Source organism: Syngnathus typhle, linkage group LG1 (genome assembly GCF_033458585.1).
Source record: "Syngnathus typhle isolate RoL2023-S1 ecotype Sweden linkage group LG1, RoL_Styp_1.0, whole genome shotgun sequence".
Taxonomy (NCBI): domain Eukaryota; kingdom Metazoa; phylum Chordata; class Actinopteri; order Syngnathiformes; family Syngnathidae; genus Syngnathus; species Syngnathus typhle.
In genome coordinates, this window is record NC_083738.1 from 26105361 (window position 1) to 26127752 (window position 22392).

Genomic DNA, 22392 nt, shown 5'->3' on the forward strand with positions numbered 1-22392 from the left:
ACGAGCTCACTCGTCTCTGTTATTTTGGGTTTGCGACAGTCTTAACTGACATTTTATCTCGTCAAGCTTGACGTTCTCCTTTGTCGTAATACTGCCACCTGCTGGTCAATGTCTAGTCTCACAAATGATGCTTTCCAACTTTTATTGAGCCAGAAGAGTGGAAATGATCCATTTTCAGCGCACAACATTTTGGTCATTGTGTTTATTTCAGTCTTTCGCTTATAACAACTTCGAAATACCAGAACAGGAACTTTAAAAAAAAAAAAAAAATTACAATTGCACCCCAGCTTGACCCAAAGAACATCTCACAAAGTCACAGTAAAATTAGAGACTCCTACACGTTAAATCGAGTGTGAAATTTGGAGATTTTTGGTGCAGGAATTCAGGCTCACATTTTACAGCAAAGCCCAACACCTGGAAATGTAAAAAAAAAAAAACTAAAACAAATGAAGAAACAACACAACATGACATGGTTTTCGTAACAAGAAGCCATGATTTAATTAAAATCCTGTGAAACGTTTCCCCGATCATCAGACCATCTTAAAACTCCCCTTAATTCCGCTTTATTATTAATTCTACAAATTGAGTACAAAAGGTTAAGTGATTTTAATATCGTACACACTTGTTGCAGGGAAATGGCTTTGACTGTGCTCAGTAGTTTGTCTTTTGGTGAACTGAATAACCTTAAAACACCCACTGCCAAGTATCCTCTTTTTTTTTTTTAAGAAATATATATTTATTATATATAAAATACTGTTTTCATTCATAAAAGCCTTACTTTGTACAATATGTGTGTGTGTGTTGCGTGCGTGAGTAAGCAAACTAAACCTGCAAAAATGCTCGTTACCAATTCAAGACCTAAGACGCTAATAATAAAAGGTGTTTTACACAATATACACATTTTATTACTTACAAAAGAAAGAAGGCGGAGTTAGCAGGCGTGTTTGCAGCAGGGTTAGTAAGTACCACCACGTGTCACGACGGACGTATAGAAATAAGAAGGGAAGAGCAAGACGAGAAAAAAAAAAAAAAAAGTGGTCAAAGCCAAGTCAGTCTCACAAAAGGAAAGCTCCTAGTCAGTGCATCTCGCATCTTGGATGTCCCGAAGTCAAAGTGCCCGTTTGGTTACCACGGAGAGCTTCATCCGCACCCTCCTCGTTAAGAAGAAAAGAAAACAAGAAAAAGAGCATGTGTAGAAAAGGAAGAACACCTGGGTCACGTTCAAAGTGGAGAGGGGAGGGGGGGGGGGGAGTGAAAAATGCATGTTTGCTGTCACGCATTCATCATGGCACCGTTTTGTGAATATTTTTCCTCTGCTTTTTTTTTTTGAGGTACTTCTTAGGAAAAACAAAGCAAAAAAAAAAAAGGAGATTTATGTCAGTTTTTTTTTTTTTTTTTTTTTAAGCTGTGTTGCACAGTAGCACCATTGTTTTTACTTGAAGACAATGCACCAATGGAATTCCACCAGTTCCGCCGTGCGATCAGCCCGAATTCGGATGCAGGTGGTGCGATGGTTGCTGTGCGCCGTTACGTCCTCTTCATGCAGACCACGCAACGGCTGACGCGTGTCCGCAGGTTGCCCGCCTTCAGTGTCTCCGACTGGGGCTTGCTGTGAGGGCAAAGGTCAAGGTGAGCGCCGCGTTTGCATGTGTTATATGTCGTTTCCGTTTGCCTGTTTTACGTCAAGGTTCTTTTTTTTTTTTTTAGTCTTTTGGACGAAAAAGGAAAGTTTCATTTGATGTCTAAAGCCGTACCTGAACATCTCGCTTTCATCCACTGTGGCCAACCAGAAGCTGTAAGAGTTTCCGTAGTAGTTGCACGTGCCCCTGCCGTGGCACTCGATGAAGGGGGCGCTGCGGAACTCCTCCAGACAAGAGCCGGGGGAGGCCAAGGCCTGGCCGGAGCCCTCGGCGCCGGCGCTAGTGTGCTGCGGGCCGGGAAAGAAGATAGAAGCGTTACATCGCGGTTGATTACTGGTCGAGTCCGTGCTGATGTCCTACCATCATGAAGGAGTAACCGATCCACAGAGCCTCCCAGTTGGCGGGGCAGTTTGGAATCTGGATGGTTTGGCTGTGGACTGCGATCACCATGGCGGGAGCTTCGCATACCGAGCATCTACATTTAGACAGATACGCAAAGTGAGGATTGTTCTCGCCTCAGTCTTTGAGTGTGCGTCGTACCGGCTGATGAAAGGCTTGATGCTCTCGCCGGTGATGGGAGCCATGGACATGGGCATGGGTTGGGGCGTGGACAGCCAATAGGAATAGTCGTTACGGGAGGCAAAGTTACACACGTTGTTGATGTTGCAGAACATGAAGGGCATGGTGCTGAAGCGGCGCAGACAGCTGCCCGCCGTTCCTGGAGGACGCCACAGAAGACAGTCAGTCGCGCAGAAAGCGTTTTAGAAGCTCTGCCGTCCCGATTCGTTACCGAGGTCCTGCCCGTGCGCCCGCTCGTTGCCCTGCACGTAGAGTAGGGAGTAGCCGTCGTATATGAGGTTGGTTCCGACCGGACACAGCGGCACTTCCTGAATCTGGCTGTGTCGGGTGATGAGGAAGCCGTGGGACGCCGAGCCCGTGCCAGGAAGACCGGGAGCACCCTGTGGGCCGTCAGAACCGGGAGGACCCGGATAGCCGCGCTGACCTGGGATCAGATGACATGAGAGACAACTGTGGACATCACCGTTCACTCACGATGGTTTTTCAGCTTGGGTCAACTCACCAGGCTGACCAGCAGGTCCGTTGTCTCCCTTCCTTCCAGGGGGGCCGCTGAATCCAGGGGGACCCTCTGGACCAGGATCTCCCGAGTCACCTGGCTGACCTGAAAAGAGAGCCAAAAGTATCATGACATTGCTTTTTAATGCAGAAGCGGCAAATGAAGTCTCATTTCTGAAAACTGACCTGGGAGGCCATCACGTCCAGGAGAGCCCGGAAGCCCTCCACCACCCGGCTGGCCCTGAGAACCAGGGGGTCCACGGTCTCCTTTAATCACAATGGGGGGCTGAGGAACACCAGGGTCACCCGGAAGGCCTGGAGCAAAAAAAAAAAAGAAGAAGAAAAGTGGCGTCATTCAAATTGTGCCTCCAAACCTGAAGTGGCACTCTTAAATATATTCACCTGGCGGTCCCACATCTCCAGGGTCACCAGGAAGGCCAGAGCCACCGGGAAGTCCTGAGTCTCCTTTTGGTCCTAGTTAAGATACAAACACTTATTTAGAGATGATGGATTTCAAATCCTGAGATCCACTTCTCCATCCGAACAAACAGAACCTGGGAATCCGGGAACGCCGGGCAGACCGATGTCTCCCTTTGCGCCAGGACCACCAGGAGAGCCGGGTGCACCCTGGTGGAAAAGGTCCAAGACGGTTACATCATCAAGTCGTAAGTACTCGATTTGATTCCTTCAGTTCTTACTGAGAATCCTGGAACGCCAGGGTCTCCTTTCTGTCCAGGGAAGCCTGGCTGACCAGCAGCACCGGGAATACCTTTCTCTCCCCTAACGCCACCACTTCCTGGCGGACCACGACTTCCTTGAGGGCCAGGCACACCTTGGTACACAGAAGACCTGAAGTCAGGTGACACGGCCAATCGAAAATACAAAGCGCGATTATTGCTTTACATTGCTCGAGTTTACAAAAATGAAATCAAGGCTAAATCGACATTGATGAGAAAAAAAAGGTTCATCTTAACCACGACGCAGTGATGTCACAACATCCGTTCAAAGTCAGCTCTCCCCAAATCATCAAAAACATCTAACCTGGAGGACCTAGGCTTCCCCGAATTCCCGGGAAAAGTGGTTGAGGGTTGAAGCAAAACATAAACGACAAAGAGGTTTAGACATAAAACAAGAATCAAAACAGAAATACAAATGACAACCTTAATAATAATCATAAATGATCTGAAGTTCACTCGGATTCAATTTTCCTGGTGAGTTAGTCACACTGTTTCTGTGCACAACTGACTAAATGCAAATCACAATCTCAGTGGAGTGTTTGATCCAGATGGCATGCTCTCCGTGTCTGCTTAAAACCTCAAACCGTGGACTTGTGCCATTTTCACTCGACGACAAAACCCAAATTGTCCGAAACGGTGCTTACTTTCTCAAGGTGCATGACTGTTACCATCAGTGTGCGTTAAAAGTGAAAGAGGAGAGACATTACAACCATTTGCCAACTTCCTCTCCAGCAGATCAGAAAGTGGAATTCAAGCTCTAACAGTGACGGTGAGGAGGAACGTGCATAAAAGTCTGGACGCAGTCAATCTGACCTGATGGACCTGCGGCGAGCGTCATCACGAGGAGGGACGAGAGAAATGGAGGTAAAATGTCACAGCAGGGAACGAAAAAAAAAAGGGCTTTCCCGCTCGGTCTTTACGGGAAAAATTCCTCGTCGCCCGCAGACAACAACCATGCATTGATTGGTGGAATCAAAGAAGGGTAGGACAGCAAAGCCAGATGAAACCGCAACACAAGTATTTCAGTCCAATTTGTGTACTCGATCAAATTTGAAGTGCCGAATTTAATTGGTAGTGTTGGAGAGGTTGATGTCTGGCTCAGCTTGACTCACAGTGGCAGGAACAGCAAATGGGCGGCTCGGAGAAGATCAAACAAGTGGCAACTCCCCTCGTTTGGGGTCACAAAGTGCAATGAGGAGATTGGAAGGTGTGTGATGATGATGATCACCCGTTTAAGGCGGTGCTTGGAACGTCACACATTGATTGAACAGATCTGACAATGGTGGTGATTGGTGAAAGAGTGTTTCATGCAAATCGGTCCTCAAGTGACATTGGTGATTTTACGTCAGGGTTGCTGCCTGGTTTTATAGGAACCGCGTACAAAGTGGCAATTCACAGAACTAATATCAATTACAACCTAAAACCCGTTTAGAGTTTGATAAGAATTTCATCTTTATCTACACGGCGCGCTCCAAAAACCAGACGGCAATTCCTGGAAGTTCACGTGGTACAGATACGTTCCTTACCTGCTCTTCCTGGTGGTCCAGGGGGTCCTTGTAAGCCTTTAGGACCCTGGAGAGCTAGACCTGGAGGTCCAGGAGGGCCGATGGGCCCCGGAGAGCCTGGCAGGCCGGGGAAGCCACCGTCGCCTTTTGAACCGGGGAAACCGGGACTGCCGGGTGGGCCTGTGGGACCGGGGTCTCCCTTGGCACCTTTTTGATCGAACAAGAGGGGGAGGGGATTACTTCGCGCGAGTCGGCACATGCGCGTGTGTTAAATGGCAACAAACCCGGCAGTCCTGGAAGTCCAGAGGGTCCTGGTTCACCATAGCCTGGAAGCCCTTCAATAAACCCCCCCCAGCAATTATATTTTATCGTCCTATGTTGAAGCTGATGTTTCTTTTCCACCACAACTTTTACCTGGCTCTCCTTTGACGCCAGCCGGCCCAGGGATCCCGTCCCGACCCGGTTGACCCTTATCTCCTGGAAATCCTGGTGCACCTGATCGGCCAGGCTCTCCTGGTCGGCCAGGCGCTCCAGTTAAGCCTGGGCCACCGGGCCCACCGTCAAGACCCTTTGGACCGGGAATACCAGGAGATCCTGACAGAAAGAGGTCAGGTGTTCCGATTATGTTGGGACAGATGAAATGCCCACGGGTAAAGCGTATAAACCTAAATACCTTGGAATCCTGGTGGACCTAGATCACCTTTGGCACCCGGTCCTCCAGGTAGTCCTGGAAGACCTGGTAATCCTGAAGTCCCTTTAGGCCCTGGACTTCCAGGAAAACCTGACTGGCCTGGATCGCCCTGCAATCGATTTCAGTTTTATCGAATTTCCTCCAATTAGGACTTTAGGGTCCAGTCTACCTTGATTCCTAGTGGTCCAGGGGGTCCAACCCCAGCAGAGCCAGGTTCACCTTTGGCTCCTGGAAAACCGGGCACTCCAGGTTGGCCTGGAGTTCCGGGTCGACCTGATAGGCCCGGCAAACCCTTCTGCCCTGACGGTCCTGTGGTACACATGCCCCCAGATTAAGTTCAAGCCTTTGGTAGTGTTTCTGGGTGTTCGAGCATTTCAACTCAACCTGGAAATCCCATTTCTCCCATGCTGCCTTTTTGTCCAGGAGCTCCAGGACCGCCAGGTCCACCTGGAATGCCAGGATCTCCTTTTGGTCCTATGCACAATAGAAACGGAATGTTTATACAAATGTTTGCTTGGACCCATCGGTTAGTACTTAGTAGTGAAGCCATACCTGATGGTCCAGGAAGTCCAGGGCGTCCATCTGATCCTGGAAGTCCAGGGTCACCGTTGATACCAGTGATGCCCTTTTGGCCTGGAAAACCTGGTGCTCCTGCAAAACGACAAGAATGCTTTTTATACTTTGCTCTCATGTTGAAGGTCCACAAGTGTGCCAAATGTCTTGCCTGGTAGTCCCGGTTCTCCTTTATCACCCTTTGTCCTCAGATCTGGTGGACTGTATCCAGGAGGTCCTGGTAGACCAGGATCACCCCTTTCTCCTTTTGCTCCAGTCGAGCCAGGAACGCCATCCCTACCAGGGAATCCAGACTCACCTGCCAAAGTTGGGGGAAACTAGATTACACAGTGCACATAGGGATGAGTGATTAAATCCTTTGAGGTGAACTCGAGATAAATACCTTTCTGACCAGAAGCGCCGGGTCCCCCAGGACCCCCGGGTCCTCCAGCTGGTCCAGGAGATCCAATGGGACCCATGTCTCCTTTGGTACCTAAAATCAAGAGGAGTAGTCAGAATAGAAAATTTTGATTCACCATCACGCCAAAGCAACCAACTCCAGTATCGAAACATCAAGTTATGATCTTGAAATTTTAAAAGTTGTTTTCTGGTAATCATTCAACCGTTTCACTACTGGAGTCGGAACAAATGTGACTGTCTATTTAGTTTGTGGCATACAAATTCACATAGTTAGTCTTTACCTGGCAGCCCAGGAAGGCCATCCCTTCCAGGTCCTCCAGGGGGTCCCGGGGTTCCAATTGGTCCTGGGGAACCAGGGAAACCAGGACTTCCTCTATCTCCTGGCAATCCAGGAATATCTAAACCTGGGGTCCCTGGGTCTCCTTTTGCTCCATTCGCTCCAGGGTATCCTGCAAGAGTGAGAAAATGATAAGATTTGGTCCTTCATGTTGTAGGGCAGTGTTGTGTTCTTTACCAGGTGGACCCATTGGCCCTGGGAGTCCAGGAGGCCCTTGAGGCCCACGTGAGCCTGCTGTCGGGGGTCCTGGTGGGCCACGAGGTCCGGGGAGACCGGATGTTCCTGCTTCACCTGGACAGCAGAGAAATAATGAGTTTGGCTGGCTTATAACAAAGAATTAAACGGCAATGCTCAAATACCTTTAGGTCCTGGTACGCCATCAAATCCAGATCGCCCTGGTGAGCCAGGCCCGCCAGGGAAACCAGGATCTCCCTTGGGTCCGGTGAAACCTTTAGCTCCAGGTACACCTGGTAAACCTGGAGGCCCTGGTAAGCCGAAGCCTGGTTCACCCTGTCAAAGAGGAAAATGCATTATTTTGCACTTTTACATTTAAAATGTTTTAACATCCATGTACCTTTGGTCCAGGAAATCCAGGTTGGCCTGGAAGGCCATCTACCCCTGGTCTACCAGCTCCTCCCGGAGCTCCTGGTTGTCCGGGGGTACCAGAAAATCCTTGAAGACAAGAAGAGATGATAAGTGTTAGTTTGGATGTGCATTTAGATGATCATAAGCAATTTCAGGTACCTTTAGGTCCAGGGGGCCCAGGAAGTCCAATACCGGGCAGTCCAGGGTCACCCTTGGCTCCTGGTAATCCAGGGAAACCAGGTTGACCAGGCTGACCTGGGTTTCCTGAAATCAGCGAAAATATTTTAGAAGCAAGAATGCATAGTTTGATATCTCACTACGATGAAGATCTATACCTGGTCCACCAGGAAGTCCCGGCTCCCCGTCCAGACCTCTGGGTCCCGATTGCCCTTTTTCTGCCACTGACAAACCTGGCTCACCTTTGGCACCTATTAGTGACAAATTGGGTCATTTCCATGACCTTTAAAGAATTACAACTTTAAGAAATAAAAAAAAATCTCTCACCAGGTATACCAGGAGATCCAGGTCTTCCAGAGACACCCTGGATACCTTTTTCTCCAGATGCTCCGGGGGGTCCAAAGCCGGGGGAACCTGGAGGGCCTCGATCTCCTGGGATCCCAGGGGGACCTGAATCACCAGGGATCCCTCGCTCTCCTCTCCCGTCGAAAGGTCCCTGTCAGAAGCAAGAAAATAAATCTTATCAGAATGGATCCAACTGTCCAAGTCTCAGAACAACTGAATCGTGGCAACCTACAGGAGCTCCTTTGGGCCCCGGAAGACCGGGCTGCCCATCGCGACCGGGCCGTCCATCCAGACCTGGAAGACCAGGTGGACCAGGAAATCCAGTGTCACCCTTCTCACCCCTGGCACCGCCTCCAGAGATGGCTTCGCCTGGCTCTCCCTTCTCTCCTGGGAATCCTGGAGGACCTATAGGACCGGGCACACCCTGTGGAACAGAAGAAAATCGGTATGTAAGACGCCCAACCATCGAAATCCTGTTATAAAAACATGAGCCAGCCCGCCCGGCTGCAAATTTAGTGGTTGAAGGTCCCACCGAAGGTTTATGATTACCTGTCGATACCACAAGATGGCGGATTAACATACATATTTACATTTAATAGGAGAGTTTTCCAGGGAATAAAAAAGGACTCACGGGTGGCCCATTTCCGCCAGATGAACCAGGGAATCCGCTTTCTCCTTTAACACCTGGGGTACCAGGATTTCCTGAGGGGTTCCCACACCAATGATTATTTCCTTTCTAGTGACTCATTGTTATAAGCGATCGTGTTACCTGGGTAACCTGGTTGTCCAGCAGGACCCGGGGGTCCGGGGATACCGGTTGTACCACTCCTGCAGTTGACACAGGTGTCTCCCTTTTCACCTGAAATGATGAACGACAGATCACCGAGCGATCACTTCTCGATGACCACCAATAAAAAAAGCGGCATCTCACCTTTCTGGCCCGACTCTCCTGGGTAACCTCTGTCTCCCGGAAGGCCGTCACGTCCAGGATTACCAGGGAGACAGTTCTGCCCACCGGTGGAAAAGCCTTGAGGTCCAGGGGGCCCTGGTAGACCCTGCGCCCCGGGGGGTCCAGGGCGACCCGGAGTTCCTGGAAGAGAGATCCCTGGACTGCCCGTGTCTCCCTTTTGACCTCTGTCTCCTGGGAAGCCTGGCTGTCCCGGTATACCACCACCACCACCACCTGGAATTCCTGCTGCTCCTGGAGGTCCTGGTAAACCTGGAGAAGGACAAAATGGTGACTTTGTTGATTAATAGTGAGAGAGGGAGGTGGAATCCTCACTATAATTTGACAATACTTTGCTTTAATTAGGTTAGCGTTCTCTTAGAACCTATTATTTCTATTTCGGACAAAGCCAAAAGTGAAACAATCAATTCCAGTTTCCATTGATTTGTTTGCTTTAACTATAATAAACTCGGTTCTCCACTGACCTGTTGATCCTCTGTCTCCTTTGCCGCCAGGTGATCCGGGGAACCCGGGCTCGCCTTTTGGACCCACTTGTGCTCCTGTCTGCCCGCTAATCACCTGATGGGACAAAGACAATCAAGCCAAACCCGTTACGGTAGTAACGTTCAATGATCAAGATGTTTTTATTGATTGGAAGACATCAAGGTTAGATGGAGTACACACCAATCCTGGAGCACCGGGGAATCCACGTTCTCCTTTCATGCCCTTTGAAGGAAAAATATTTGAGTACATATTGTCAAAACATGACATCCCAATCTGTTTAATTATCTGGAAAAGAAATGATTTCTCTCACTCTCTCTCCATCCCTGCCTGGGGAACCCGGAATGCCTGAGTCTCCTTTGAGACCCTAAGAGAAGAGGAGATTAGAAGCATTCATAAATTCTCGACAATCTGACATTTTCTGTCTTGAGAACTCACAAGGAAGCCTGGTGGACCAGGGTCGCCGTCTTTTCCTGGTTTGCCCTGTTAAGAAATAAACAGATTTATTTTGAAAGGGGAGTGAGAGTGTAACGTAAAAACACACAACCCAGGTGGCTTTTGGTGGTTTAACTCACACGTTTGCCTGCCTCTCCCGGTTCTCCCTTTTCTCCTTTCTGGCCACCAGGGGTACCCTGCAGCCAATAACAAAACTCAGGTGAGCAGATGTTTTTCATGGATGGAGGGAATTGGGATAGATGGATGAATGGATGGATGGACGGACGGACAGACGGACGATTGGACTGATTTACAAATGACACTTACAGGAGGACCTGGATAGCCGGGATCACCTGGGGAGCCCGGAATTCCTGGGTCACCCTTTCAAAACAGAAATGCAGGACATTGATGAGTACTGTGTATCTCAAACCAAAAATTTCCAAACAGGCGTACTGTATTTTTCAAACCCCGACTACCAGCCCTGAAAAAAATCAAATCTGTTTCGTAAAACTCAAGGGATGTATCAGGAGGCTGGCAGAGTGCGTTTGAAGAGGAAAACTTGGAGTCTGGATCTGAAATATTTTTGTGACACCTGGTCTGGAAATTTGTTCACACACCTTGCCTGTTTGCATTAAACTACCAAACGTTTAGATCAAATTTGAGTGTTTGGTTTAACAGTGGTTAAATATATTATATTTACATGTGTCACAAGATGTCATATAAATAGATATATTGTCACAAGTTCACCTTGTCGCCTCTCTGAATCTCTGTCTCGGTTGGCCTCTTCTGTTCCCCAACCTGTCCCGGCGGCCCAGCAGGTCCCGGTAAACCACCATCGCCCTGCGTTCACAATTAAATTGGTACAAAATGAGATGAAGCAAGGAATAACTTTGTTAGGGGGTGGTACCTTCTCTCCTTTGGGGCCTTGGAAGTTCAGTCCCATGTTTCCCTGTTTCAGCAAGAAGAATTGCCATGAGAATGGAGCTCATAGAAATTAAACAAAAACAACCTCACCTTAGGTCCAGGAGGACCGGGAGGGCCAGGTCGACCCTACCACACAACAATGGAGTTAGCTTAGCATCAAGCTATGATGACGTATTGTGTGACTAATTTTCATTCTGTTACCTCAAAGCCTCTCGGTCCTGGAGGGCCAGTTGGACCTTGGTAGCCGGCAGGCCCTGGAGGACCCTAGGACGTATCCATGAAAGACCAGTCAAAATCTTGGAAGTTCTATTTCAGTCTAATGATTAAAAATAAATGGTACAAAAGCTCTAAGAAGACTCACAGGAACTCCTGGCAGTCCAGGAAATCCCACAGCTCCTTTCTCCCCAAAGCGATTTGTCGAGATCACGTCACCGGGATCGCCCTGTGATATGGTCAAGTGTGTTTTTGTTTGGAATAAGACTTTGGCCCCTTATTAGGAAGCAGTTCAAACCACAAACCTTCTGTCCAGGAAGACCAGGTGGACCCTAGGGAAGAGGATGATCAAACAGTTGAATGAATGTGGATCAGTGTGCCGGAGAGTCAAATCATAGGTATGTTCTTTTCTAGACTAACCGACAGTCCTTGTTGTCCTGGGATTCCAGATGTTCCCGGGTAGCCTATTTCACCCTAGTCAATAAAAACAAAACAAATGTATGAATATGTAAATATTTGAATTAACACAAACCTGTTTTTCCTCAACATACTTTAGTCCCATTGCATCCTGGCGTTCCTCTTGGGCCTGGAGCTCCGTCCTGCCCCGGCAGACCCTGGGAAACAAGAAAGAGGTCAAATTTAAATTACACGAACCGTGGCATTTTAATTAAGCATTGTTACAAACTATGAAAACTCACTGGAAGTCCTGGTGTTCCTGGAAATCCTGGCAATCCGGCAGGTCCCTATAAAAAGATAACCAAGGTCAGCCATGGACATAAAAGCTAACTGTGACTTAATTCACGTGAAAACAGTGACCTCTGTTGGAGAAAAATGGGAACTACAATCACCCGACCAATAATTGAAAACAAATTTTCGTAATCTAATATAACTTTCTACATTTATGGTGATAATAATAAAACTCACTCTTATTCCTTTTGGGCCACCTAAACCCATAGGTCCATCACTACCCTGAAAGACACAAGTAAAAAACACGAGTTGGAATTATTACTATTAGCAAAACAGTCATTTCGTTTTTTAAATAATGAGCGACCTTCTCTCCTCGGGGTCCGATTGGCCCTTCCGGTCCCGGGAATCCCGGCACTCCTGGTTGTCCGGTGAGACCTGGAAAACCCCTCTCACCCTGTGCACCGACACAAATATTGAACATAGGTGACGTTACTCAAACGTATTAGTTTCTCTTTCCACTTACCTTATCTCCTTTGACTCCACTACAGTCACATTTGGATCCTGCACACCCATGGCAAGCCTGATGGACAAAAAAAGATGGACCTTCATTCATCAGGTAAAAAAAGACTAATCATAATGAAATTAATTGAAGACAATTGTGTTGTTGAACTGCTTATATCTTTTAATGTCCGTGGAAAAGTGATAAAACTGTAAATATAAAAAAAAATCCATGTTTTTATTTCAGTTAGCCATTCAGCTAACGAACGCTAAAAAGGCAAATTTACAACTTTACATAAGTTTAAACGCTGTGACGACTGACCACTCTCTGACTCACCTACAAGTGCAAATTTGTTCTTACACTTTCTTCTACTGTCATGAAATATTTTTGGAAAACTTTAAGAATATGCCTTGGTGTCAATTTCTGAGAACGAACACAATGTGTTAGCAATCACTAGCATTGGTGGCATAGAATCAGAATCAGCTTTATTGAAATGTTGTAATTTGTTACTCTTTGTTGTATTTTAACTAAAGAATATCAAATACTTTATTAAATACGTCTTGAAATGCGATAAATAGTACACACAAACAGCATCGTATTTAAAACAATACCCTTCTGCGCCACAGGAGGGCGCCATTGCGTAACTTTATGAAACAGGTGCAAGAGAAGGTATGTGAATGTTTGGGAAATCACTCGGACTTCTGTATAAATTGGTCATAAATGGCTAGCTGATTATTTAAATCACAACAAACGCAATCTACTCAAACTAAGTTTTAACTGAACACGCAATCTCACAACCATACAAGAGCCGCATTTCTTCCCACAGGAAATTTCGGGAGTTGTGCAGATTTGCTTGGTTTGGAGAAGACAGCTGCAAGGTCATGAGGAAAACAGCCGTCTAATGTATTTGCGATGTAGTAGCGATCAGTAAATAAAACGGATTCCCACAATTTCTCTCAGCTAACACGACTAATAAATAGAGTGAGGAGATTGTTTGGTGGAGAGAAAGTTGAGAAAAGTTTGCAAGTTTTCCCATGGTTGTTGACGTGCTCGGTGCCAGCTGGGCATCACAGAACATCAAGCTAGCAAGTTGAAGTTCACTGCTAAAAAAAAAAAAAAAAAAAAGTTTATTGGTATCGAAATGTCTTGGCAGTAGGCATAAAATTTGTTGTCAGGGTTAGAGGGTGTTGCTGTTGCTCATGTCTGAATGCATTTGCACATGGGTAGTCAAGGGTGTGTGTGTGTCCACAAGTGCGTGTGCACGGGTGTGTGTTTTTACAAAGCCTGGATCTCCAGATTAGTCTCTGGTCTGCTTCAGCTCAATGGAGTCTGCTCTCCAATGGCGAGACTACCACTCACCCGTTTTTGTGCGTCATTCCAGATTGTGAAACCTTTTTTTTTTTTTGAACGCTGACTTTCTACCTCATTTTCTTTTCTTCTTCTAATTTCCTTTCTTTTGCACTTGAACTTTGACCTTGATCTCACGTCTCCTCTTTACATCTTGTACTACATGTTTACTGGTCCTCCCCCCCGTGGCTTGCACACCTGCGTGCAATGGCGCCTCGCCAGCCTTGTGTCAACACAACATCGAATGTCTGCACACAAAAAGGTGTGCCTGCCGGCGAAAAAAAAAAGATTGTTTAATCACGTGAAACGAGGAAAGAGCAGAAAATGTTTGGCATTAACGTTCTCGAAAGGCAGATAATTGCTCCCTCGTCTGTTATGGATTCAGCTTCAACTGTACAAAAGAGACTGAAATTAATTACATCAATAATATATTGCTATATAATAATATCTATTTCTTGTTCTGCCCGTCTTATGTAATTAAATTTAATTTACATATACGTGAGCGCAAATATCGGCTCGAGGGAAGACGTCACGTCGCTTAATTATTTGTTTGTAATCATTTAAAAAGAGCTCTTTGTTGATTTGTAATTATAGCTGTCGATGTGAACTGCCCTGAACCGGGCTCAATAATCCAAATATAAGAGTCAATGGCCGTGTAATCCACTTGCAAAGGTCACTGAGCTGCAAATATTCCCTCCCTCCCTTTGGCTCGCACTCTCTCACTCCTCTTCTTTGCGTTCCTCCCTTGGTGCCAGCCCAAGCCGGCAGGCCCGAGGGAAGTCGGCGCTCCTGCCAGCTTGAACTGACAAGCCGAGACCGGCCTGCTATTTGGCACCGCGTACGGTCCATAAAGAACCAGTCATCTCTGACAATCATCTTTTCTACGTGCGGATGTGATGACCAAACAGCACTAAACACTAGAATAAGTGTTGACAGCTGCAGTAAAACCTTTCCTCCCCTCTCCTTGAATTTTTACAAGTTTGTCATGTTCTGTCAAAGGTTGGAAAAAACATCAACCCCCTCGTCTGACCGTTAGGCGGCGCTGTTTCACTCAACAAAGCAGGAGCTGAGACAGGTGAGGATGAGGAGGAAGGTGAGTTTGGAAGCACACATCCCCGCCTCCTCCGTGTGATTAGACTAGAATTCATGACAAAATATAAATAATAAGAAATGATTTTGCCTGCTACACGTTTTCTACCTTAGCGTATGACACGATTATTGGCCCACTCATTTTTACCAGCATTAATTTGAGCCCTCCTACACACTCAAAAATTATTAAACAAAAATGAGACCTAAAAAAAGAAGTTGAAATGTGTTGAAATTGTCACTTCCAGTTGAAACTTTCTGTAAAACTGACACATAAAACTAATTCAACATTGTGTGTTTGAATACCAAAATATTGGACCCCATTCAATTAATCTAATCTAACAAAAGTCTGCTAGCTCAATGCTGCCACACAATCCAAAATGCCCTTGACGTGCTAACGCGAATTAGCATGGAATGTCACGGTAATTATAAGTCTTCAAACGTCAACCAACTCGACTTTAACACGCGTTCAGCATTCCTCCGTAGTCTCTCTGCTCTGTGGGATCTCTCAATTCTGTCAGCGAAAAACCTCGAAAATCTAAAACAGCGTGGGCGCAAACTTTGAACCAGGACATTCTGTAACTAGGGAGGAACATTAAAAGGAACTCCGATTGGGTCATTAAGTGTGGTAAGCATCAGCGTGTTGGTTTTATCCCAAGGTTAGTGCTCCGGCCTCCGAGCCGTTGCCTTGATCCCTTTCATCGCGGTTGGACTTTGACTACTTCAAGGTGACGACGCCCCGACGGAGGCGACCAAAGCAAATATTTTCTTCCCGTCGGCCCAAAAATTGGAGTGTGTTTTGACTAGAGGAGGAAGACCCCCTACTGACAAAGCTCAAGCTCCCCACACTCGCACGTGTGTGATCTTGTCACTATGCTCCACCAGGAATTCGTACTTCTTCGGCAAAACCTTCTTTTGAAAGAGGCCGACAAATGCAATCGTTTATCAAGTGTAATTAAAATGAACGCTTCCTTTTTTCTACTCGTGCATTCAAATCCAATAATAGGGAGAAAGCTTAAGTAATGAAAAAACTAAAGTACTGGTTGACAGAACTCCTGGTTGGAATTGACTGTCAAACTACACGTAAAAGAAAGACAATCATAAAACAACCAGATAGGTTCGCATTTTAAGAGGCTAGCTTAATGCTAATTAGCATTTACGTTGAGTGAGGCGACACGTTCACAGACAGTACTCATTTTCTTTATGCTTTCCATACAACCGTTAATATTAGTGCCGTACTGAGGAGGTGAGAGAGGAGTGGCTCCATCAATATTTGTTAGATTAGATAAAAAAAAAAAAAAAGGAGTTCCAAAATATGTGAATGGTGATCTGTAATTAGTCTGACTATTACGTTCTTTCTTCGCCCTTCCGAAAAATTTATTAGTCATCGCCGTCACCATTTCTTTGAACAGACGTCGTCATCTTCCGAAAGCCAAGGGCGTGGCGGACGGCCAGGTATTATTTGGAGAGTCTGCGTTTTAATTCCATGATATCAATCCCGTCGAGGCCCGGCCCTGTCTCGCGCAGGTTTGAACATGACGGCGCCGGGCTCTCGCAAACACACGCAGAGAGCAATAGCGGCGTCGCGTGAAATCGAAGCAAGGGATGATGAGCTTGGATACGTGTCACGGCGGGGCTGGACCAGAAGGCGGACACGAATGCGTCCAAAGTTGCAAGCGGAGCTATTGAAGTGGCCTTAAGTAAACGGCATACTGCTCTGCTCGGAGTGTACAAAATCTGTTTGGATGAACCGGGGCCTAATCTTAACATTTACCCGAGAGCAGCAGTTGTAGACACAACAAGATAAGCCTTCTTCTCTGGGAGAATGTGGGACAAATACTTTTGGGGGGTTGAGTGAGATGCTCTCATAGCCAGTGGAAAGATGAAGGGAGATTAGGTAGAACGTCGGGCTGAGGGTCCTTTTTCTTTTTCTCTTCTCAACATTGCGATTGCAATTTAATATACGATTTTTCTTTTCTTCAAAATTCTCTTTTCTGTTTTGTTGACAAGCGAGCAGTAAATTAATCAGCAAAAGTTACACATTCTCCTTGCCCTAAAACAAACTGAATAGTCAGACTGTAGTTTTGAGTTGTAATCTCACCAATCACCACTAGATGGCAGACATGTCTTAGTTGCGCTTATACTGCCCTGTACTAAAAACGTGAGCAGGCCTCATTTGATGAAAAATGGTTGGCCCCCTCCAGCATTTAAGATGCCCATCCAATAATGCAAACAAATTTGTGGCTTTCTGACTTTTCATATTTCATAAAACAACGATGATGTCAATTTGAATGTGACTCATTGCTCCTGTCCTCCTCAAACGTCTCATTACCACGGTGTGAGCACAATTTATGGCTTGAGATTGTTTTTAATTAAAGCCTCATTGAGATGATTTATGGATGAGTTAGATGATGTTGTCTCTCCCGGCAAATGCTTTGAGGTGTTGAGCCAAACACGCTTGTCAGTTTTTGTGAAAGGGGGGCAGGTCGCAGCAGGTTCCTGGCATGCTTTCCACTTGAGAATCCTCCGCAAGAGCACAGATGAGGCTCGGCGGTGAAACGACCTGCTGCCATAAGTCAGGTATCTCAAGGCAACTAATATATTTTAAATCAGCGTTCGAGAAGATCTCCACTTGACATTTTTCCGCCTCATCTTCAGCTGTCAGTCGGTCACCATCCTTTGCTCTCTCTGGCTGCAACAGATGTTTGATTTCCCGTCGTTGCAGGCGGCGGGGGTGCTGTTTGTGTAGCGGAGGGCCTGGAATGTGCCGCATTCAGCGCCGCCACTCTTGCACAAAGCAGCCAGCTTGACTTTTTTTTTTTTTGGTCCAATTTCCCCCACGGAGATGCATTTTATTGACAAGAAAGGTGGAAAAACTCAGGCAAGAACGTGGAAGGGAAGCAAAGAGCGAGAGTCCTCCGCACGGCATGGCACGAGCCCCTTATCCCCCCGCTTAGTCACATTCCAGCCACCACACTGACCTGGGATTACTGCTAACCAAGTTCACACAACCAGAACATGATTTGTGGCAACTTTGAACACGGATCTGAAGACACACCTTCCTAAATTTAAGGAGAAAGTGTCCTTTCTGCATGTTGCATAGCAGCGAAAGGAAGGACCACCATTTCCTAAGATGGCATCCAGGGGGCAGCAAATACAATGGAAACCGTAGGGCCCTGACATTGAACCCTGTGGAACGCCATCCGACAGTGGTGCTGAGTGGGGACTCGGGTAAAAATCTTGCCTGCCGTGTAGGATCTGAACCACCGGCAGTACCGCTAATGGCCGAACCCTGCGGTCAGGTCCAACAGAACAAGACACACATAGTCTCCATGAGCCAGAAGGATTTCACTGAGCTCCAAAGAAGATTCGAGCATAATGGGAGAAACAGGTGCCCTGATTGGAAGAGACTGAGCGAGCATACAGAGAGTCAGGACTCCTTTTTTGGCATCCTCCTCGCCAGTCAAAACACCTTCTCAGGCAGCTCTGACGGCTTCGTTCATCCGTCAGCAGATAGCCGAGGAGCGTGCACACTCGGCCCAGTGCCGTGAGGCCTATCTTCCCCCGACATCTCTCTGTCTGGGGGTCTGTAGAGGCCCATGTGAGATGAACCGATAGAGGCCCAGAACACGACTTATCCGTACAGTACATCTATCCCTAAGTGTCGGGATGCGGAGCTTCTCAAATCTGGATTTGCGCCAGAAAACAAAAAAAACCCAGCACGCTTCTGCTTAGTAAAGAAACTTATTTGCTGGGATTGTGTTAAGGCATTTTGTTCAGGCGTCGCAAATGAGGATGCAAATGAGACATCTTTACATCGAGGTCACCCGTCGATGTTCGACAGATTACGCCCCCCTTCTCTTTCCGCACCTCAAGTCGAAAGAATTCAAAACAATAACGTGGCCTGCTTGTAGGAAATCATCCAATAAAAAAAATGCCATCTTCCGCCCCCTCCAACTTCACGAGCTGCAAGTCGATTATTTGCTTACAATAACTCTCCTTCCGCTCAGTTTTATTATATTTTCCTTTCTGATTCCTCAGCTGAATATCTGTTTTTGTGAACTTATTTGTCCCAGAGCGCCGCCTTTGGCCCAAAATGAGCGGAAGGGAAAGAGGAAATTGAACAGCGAGTCTTCGAGTAGGTGGATTTGCGCGCTAGCCCGATGGATCACGGCCACGTTTTGTCAAAACACAAATGGGACCAAGTCTGACCTCTGACCTTACGCTTGCAATCAAACCGGGCATTTGACTCCTCTTTTAAGAAATTCTGCAGGTAGATTCCTGATCATCAAGCGTCCGCAAAGCTTCCTAAAATTGAAGTAGCACATTAATCAAAAACATCTCGGTCCAGATGTCTGACTTTGTCATTAGGCTGGCCTTAAAAAAAATAGAACCCCACAAAAGCACTTTGTGAAATGGCAGAAATCCTCCGTCTGAATCACCACCGAGGGCTAAACATGAGGCCGTGGTGTTCCTCCTGAAGGTTCAAGCCAATGCCTGGAAACGCACTCACCGCTCACATGTGCCCTTGTACGACCTGTGACAACAGAAACGAGAGCTACATGTTCTGCCCTTACTTTATTTAGCTCGCAAAACAACTTTTACTACAATCGGGTTGAATTGATATCCGTTAGAGGCAGTTCCAAAAATAGAGTTTGGTGCGACAACCTTTGAAAAGCTTTTTAAAAATAGGACGTAGTTTAGAGGAGCTAATTAGTTGTTTAAACATTTACCGTTGCCTCTCGTTGACTTTTGGCTACTTGCGACTTTTTGCGGCATCTTCTGCTCTCCTGCATTGTGGTGGCACGGAGCTTTTGGAACATAAACAACCTTTCCATGTTTTTTTCAAATTTTCCCTCTTCCCTGAAGTGGAAGTCAGCATTGTGGGACATCTCAAGTGGAGAGATGAGTCCAAATTAAAAACATTAGCACTTTACGACAATGGTCCGCCCGAGCGCTACGACTTGCAAGCTAACGTAAAGGAACGGAGAGACAGAGGGAAGAAAGAAGGATTTAACTAAAGCATGACGTCACAACCTGAGGCTGTTATGGCTACCCAAACTCGGCCGTGTGGGTCAGGTGACGCGTGTGTGTGTGTGTGTGCGCGCGCACAGGAAGGCAAATTAATTGTGTGTTCAAAGGAAATGTCCAGGTATGCGTTACTGCTGAACTCCCTCACCTGGCTGAGAGGAGATTCATATCTGTGTGAGGATTGATGTGCACACACACACGACACACACACACATAGGCAAGATGGATGTGAAGCTCCATTTAAAGCTGACCTTGCCGTTGAATGTCTGTATGTTCAAGAGTTCACGACCATTTCCGTCAACAGACACATTTCTGAAGACGTTATAGGACATGACCAAAAAAAAAAAAAGAAAATGCTGAGGAATGTCATGTTATGCTCACAAAGCTCCACTAGGTGGCCGCAATGAGCACACGGGGAGCAATATGATCATGGCAGAAATGATTTGGGGTCAATGCCCCCCCCCCCCCGCCACTACGGTTGCCTTTTTTTTGTATTCGATAGAAAATTGTAATGTTTGTCATTTTTTTCGTGCCTTTAATAATCTTCAGGCAGCCGCTTTATCAACTGAACTTAATGTCTGTTTATTTACATTTACAGCTTGCGTCTGACTTTTGAACACTGATTTTATTAAAATATTCATTTCCTCTTGCCTATCCATAAATATGACTTGCCTTAACTAAATCTAACATTTCAGTCTAATTTCCCTGTGTCACAATAACTCTCCGTGAACTTTTCATGCTCATTACATAGTTGTCAGTCCATAGGCCAAACAGCGTTGCCAAGGTAACCACCTTGTCTTAGGTCTCGGTTAAAAAAAAAAATGTATGCAAGTCCTTCGTGGACACGCCTGCTTGGAGTTGCGGGGGCGTGGCCTTCGAAGTACTGGTATGCATGCCATATGAATTATTCATGAGTATTAATATTCAGCTAATGGTGGGATATTACATGACTCTGGTGCACTGTTGACTTTAGACGGGGATGCACGATAGAGGTAATGTTAGAAAGCTGCTTCATGGCGGCTATTGGGGGTAGGCAAACAAGTGAGGTGTGCACAAACATGCACGCTTGTTTTTTTGTTTTTTTTAATAATATATAAACCGCAATCCAAATTTGACTCATAATTTTGCATAGAAAGTGATGTTAAGCACTCGAAAATCAATTTTAGTCTTTTTGCAAATGCAATACATGAATTGCCATTAAAGGCATTAAAAACCCGAAAACCCCCCCAAAATACAATATTGTTTTGTTCCAGGTAATTTGGAGAAAATGCAGACATAAATGTCGTAAAACTGTAGTTGTGCAAGTTACACTTGTTGCAAAGCAACCACTCTATTTATAAACGTGTCCGTCGGAGAGCCGCTGGTGTCCGGGCCAAGGCTGCACCATTCCCCTGTTCCTCCGCGGCTCTCCGGTGGACTTTGTGTGGCCGGCAAAAGGAGCGCAACTTACCGCAGAGTCTGTCCGCTGCACGGCGGCGCACAGGGCGAGCAGCAGCAGCGGCACCGCGTAGCGGGGCAGCCTCGTCGCCTCTTTGCTCATCTTGGACGTATACACGGTGGATCCGCTCGCGTTCCGACTGAGAAAAGTGCGCCTTGTTACTGGCGTGTCATCGCCGCGCGTCTCTTCGCTCCACTCTTTGCGCGTCTTGCTCTGCGTGGACGCGGAACACTGAGGCGCTAGAGTGGTTCTCCTGTCGCCGTGCAGAAGCTCCAAAGTGGTCCTGGCTGTGGTACCGTGCGCCTCTGCTCCCCCTCTCTGATTTCGCTCCAGAACCTGCCCCAGCCGGATCTACTTTCCACTTGCAGTGCGCACTGATTTGTGCCACTCGCACCTTCGCTCCGAGAAGACGCCTACTCAAATAGTGTTGAATTACACTTTCACGTCGACTTTATCGCGAATTCTTAGAATAAAACGAACTTTACTGAAGTTCTAACAACTATGCGCTATGTTTTGTCACGTATATAACAGCGGGAAAGTAATGCAAGTTAGGACTCTGCAAGGGCGGAGGGATATAGTGTAGTCCCCTTTCTCCTGCGCGCCTACCCACGCCTGAGGCGGCACAAAACGGAGACTGAAATAAAAACCTTTATTTTTCTTATGCGTCCCGACATGTTGCATTCCATACCACTTTATTGCCAATTGAATATTCACTTAAGACAAAAAGATTGCATGTATGGAAGATATACGTTAATTACACCACAGTAATACAAATCTACATTTGTTTACTATATACTTGCAACAACTGTAAGACAAATTTTTTTTGACTAAAATAAACTTTCCTAATCTTGGGAGACGTCCCAGAAACAAGACTGTATTACCTTTCTGGATTTTGAATCCCACATTTAAAACAGTGTTGTAGGTCATAGAATTATAGTGGATATAAAATCTAAATAAGATTTGTTTACTATACAGACTGAGCCTACTACCGTACTTCCAAATATTTAAAGCAGGCTCATATAGGACAAAACGTTACAGATCACACAACAGATCCATGCGGAATCCCGTTCTTTAAAAAGCTCTCAAACCACGTTGAAATACTAAAACTGGCAAGAAAACACACGCCATTTACTTAAATGCACTTTATTTGGCGACTTGAACTTTTCCCACCGTAAATGATGTAAAAATGTGTTTGCGCTCGTCAACATTGAACTTGTATGTC

The 22392-nt window shown here is 46.3% G+C and overlaps 1 protein-coding gene across 1 annotated transcript; it reads right to left on the minus strand.

Annotated features, from left to right (window-relative positions):
* Positions 1–187: 187 nt before the first annotated feature.
* Positions 188–21510, minus strand: col4a5 (collagen, type IV, alpha 5 (Alport syndrome)). Its single transcript, XM_061295786.1, has 49 exons — positions 21183–21510; positions 12293–12349; positions 12134–12223; positions 12007–12051; positions 11781–11825; positions 11634–11696; positions 11503–11556; positions 11388–11414; positions 11231–11311; positions 11071–11133; positions 10960–10995; positions 10853–10894; positions 10693–10785; positions 10273–10326; positions 10086–10142; positions 9949–9993; positions 9824–9877; positions 9694–9735; positions 9495–9588; positions 8995–9282; positions 8833–8922; positions 8695–8765; positions 8296–8487; positions 8046–8214; positions 7877–7969; positions 7701–7805; positions 7531–7628; positions 7316–7466; positions 7134–7247; positions 6901–7068; positions 6603–6692; positions 6372–6518; positions 6200–6298; positions 6032–6121; positions 5817–5956; positions 5630–5756; positions 5371–5550; positions 5241–5291; positions 4978–5163; positions 3413–3546; positions 3269–3341; positions 3117–3188; positions 2901–3029; positions 2722–2820; positions 2431–2643; positions 2181–2358; positions 2001–2115; positions 1755–1927; positions 188–1609 (listed from the first exon to the last, which is right to left on the minus strand). The coding sequence occupies exons 1-49, from the start codon at positions 21270–21272 to the stop codon at positions 1528–1530; spliced, it is 5049 nt and encodes a 1682-aa protein (XP_061151770.1). The 5' UTR covers positions 21273–21510; the 3' UTR covers positions 188–1527.
* Between the last annotated feature and the right edge of the window lie 882 nt (positions 21511–22392).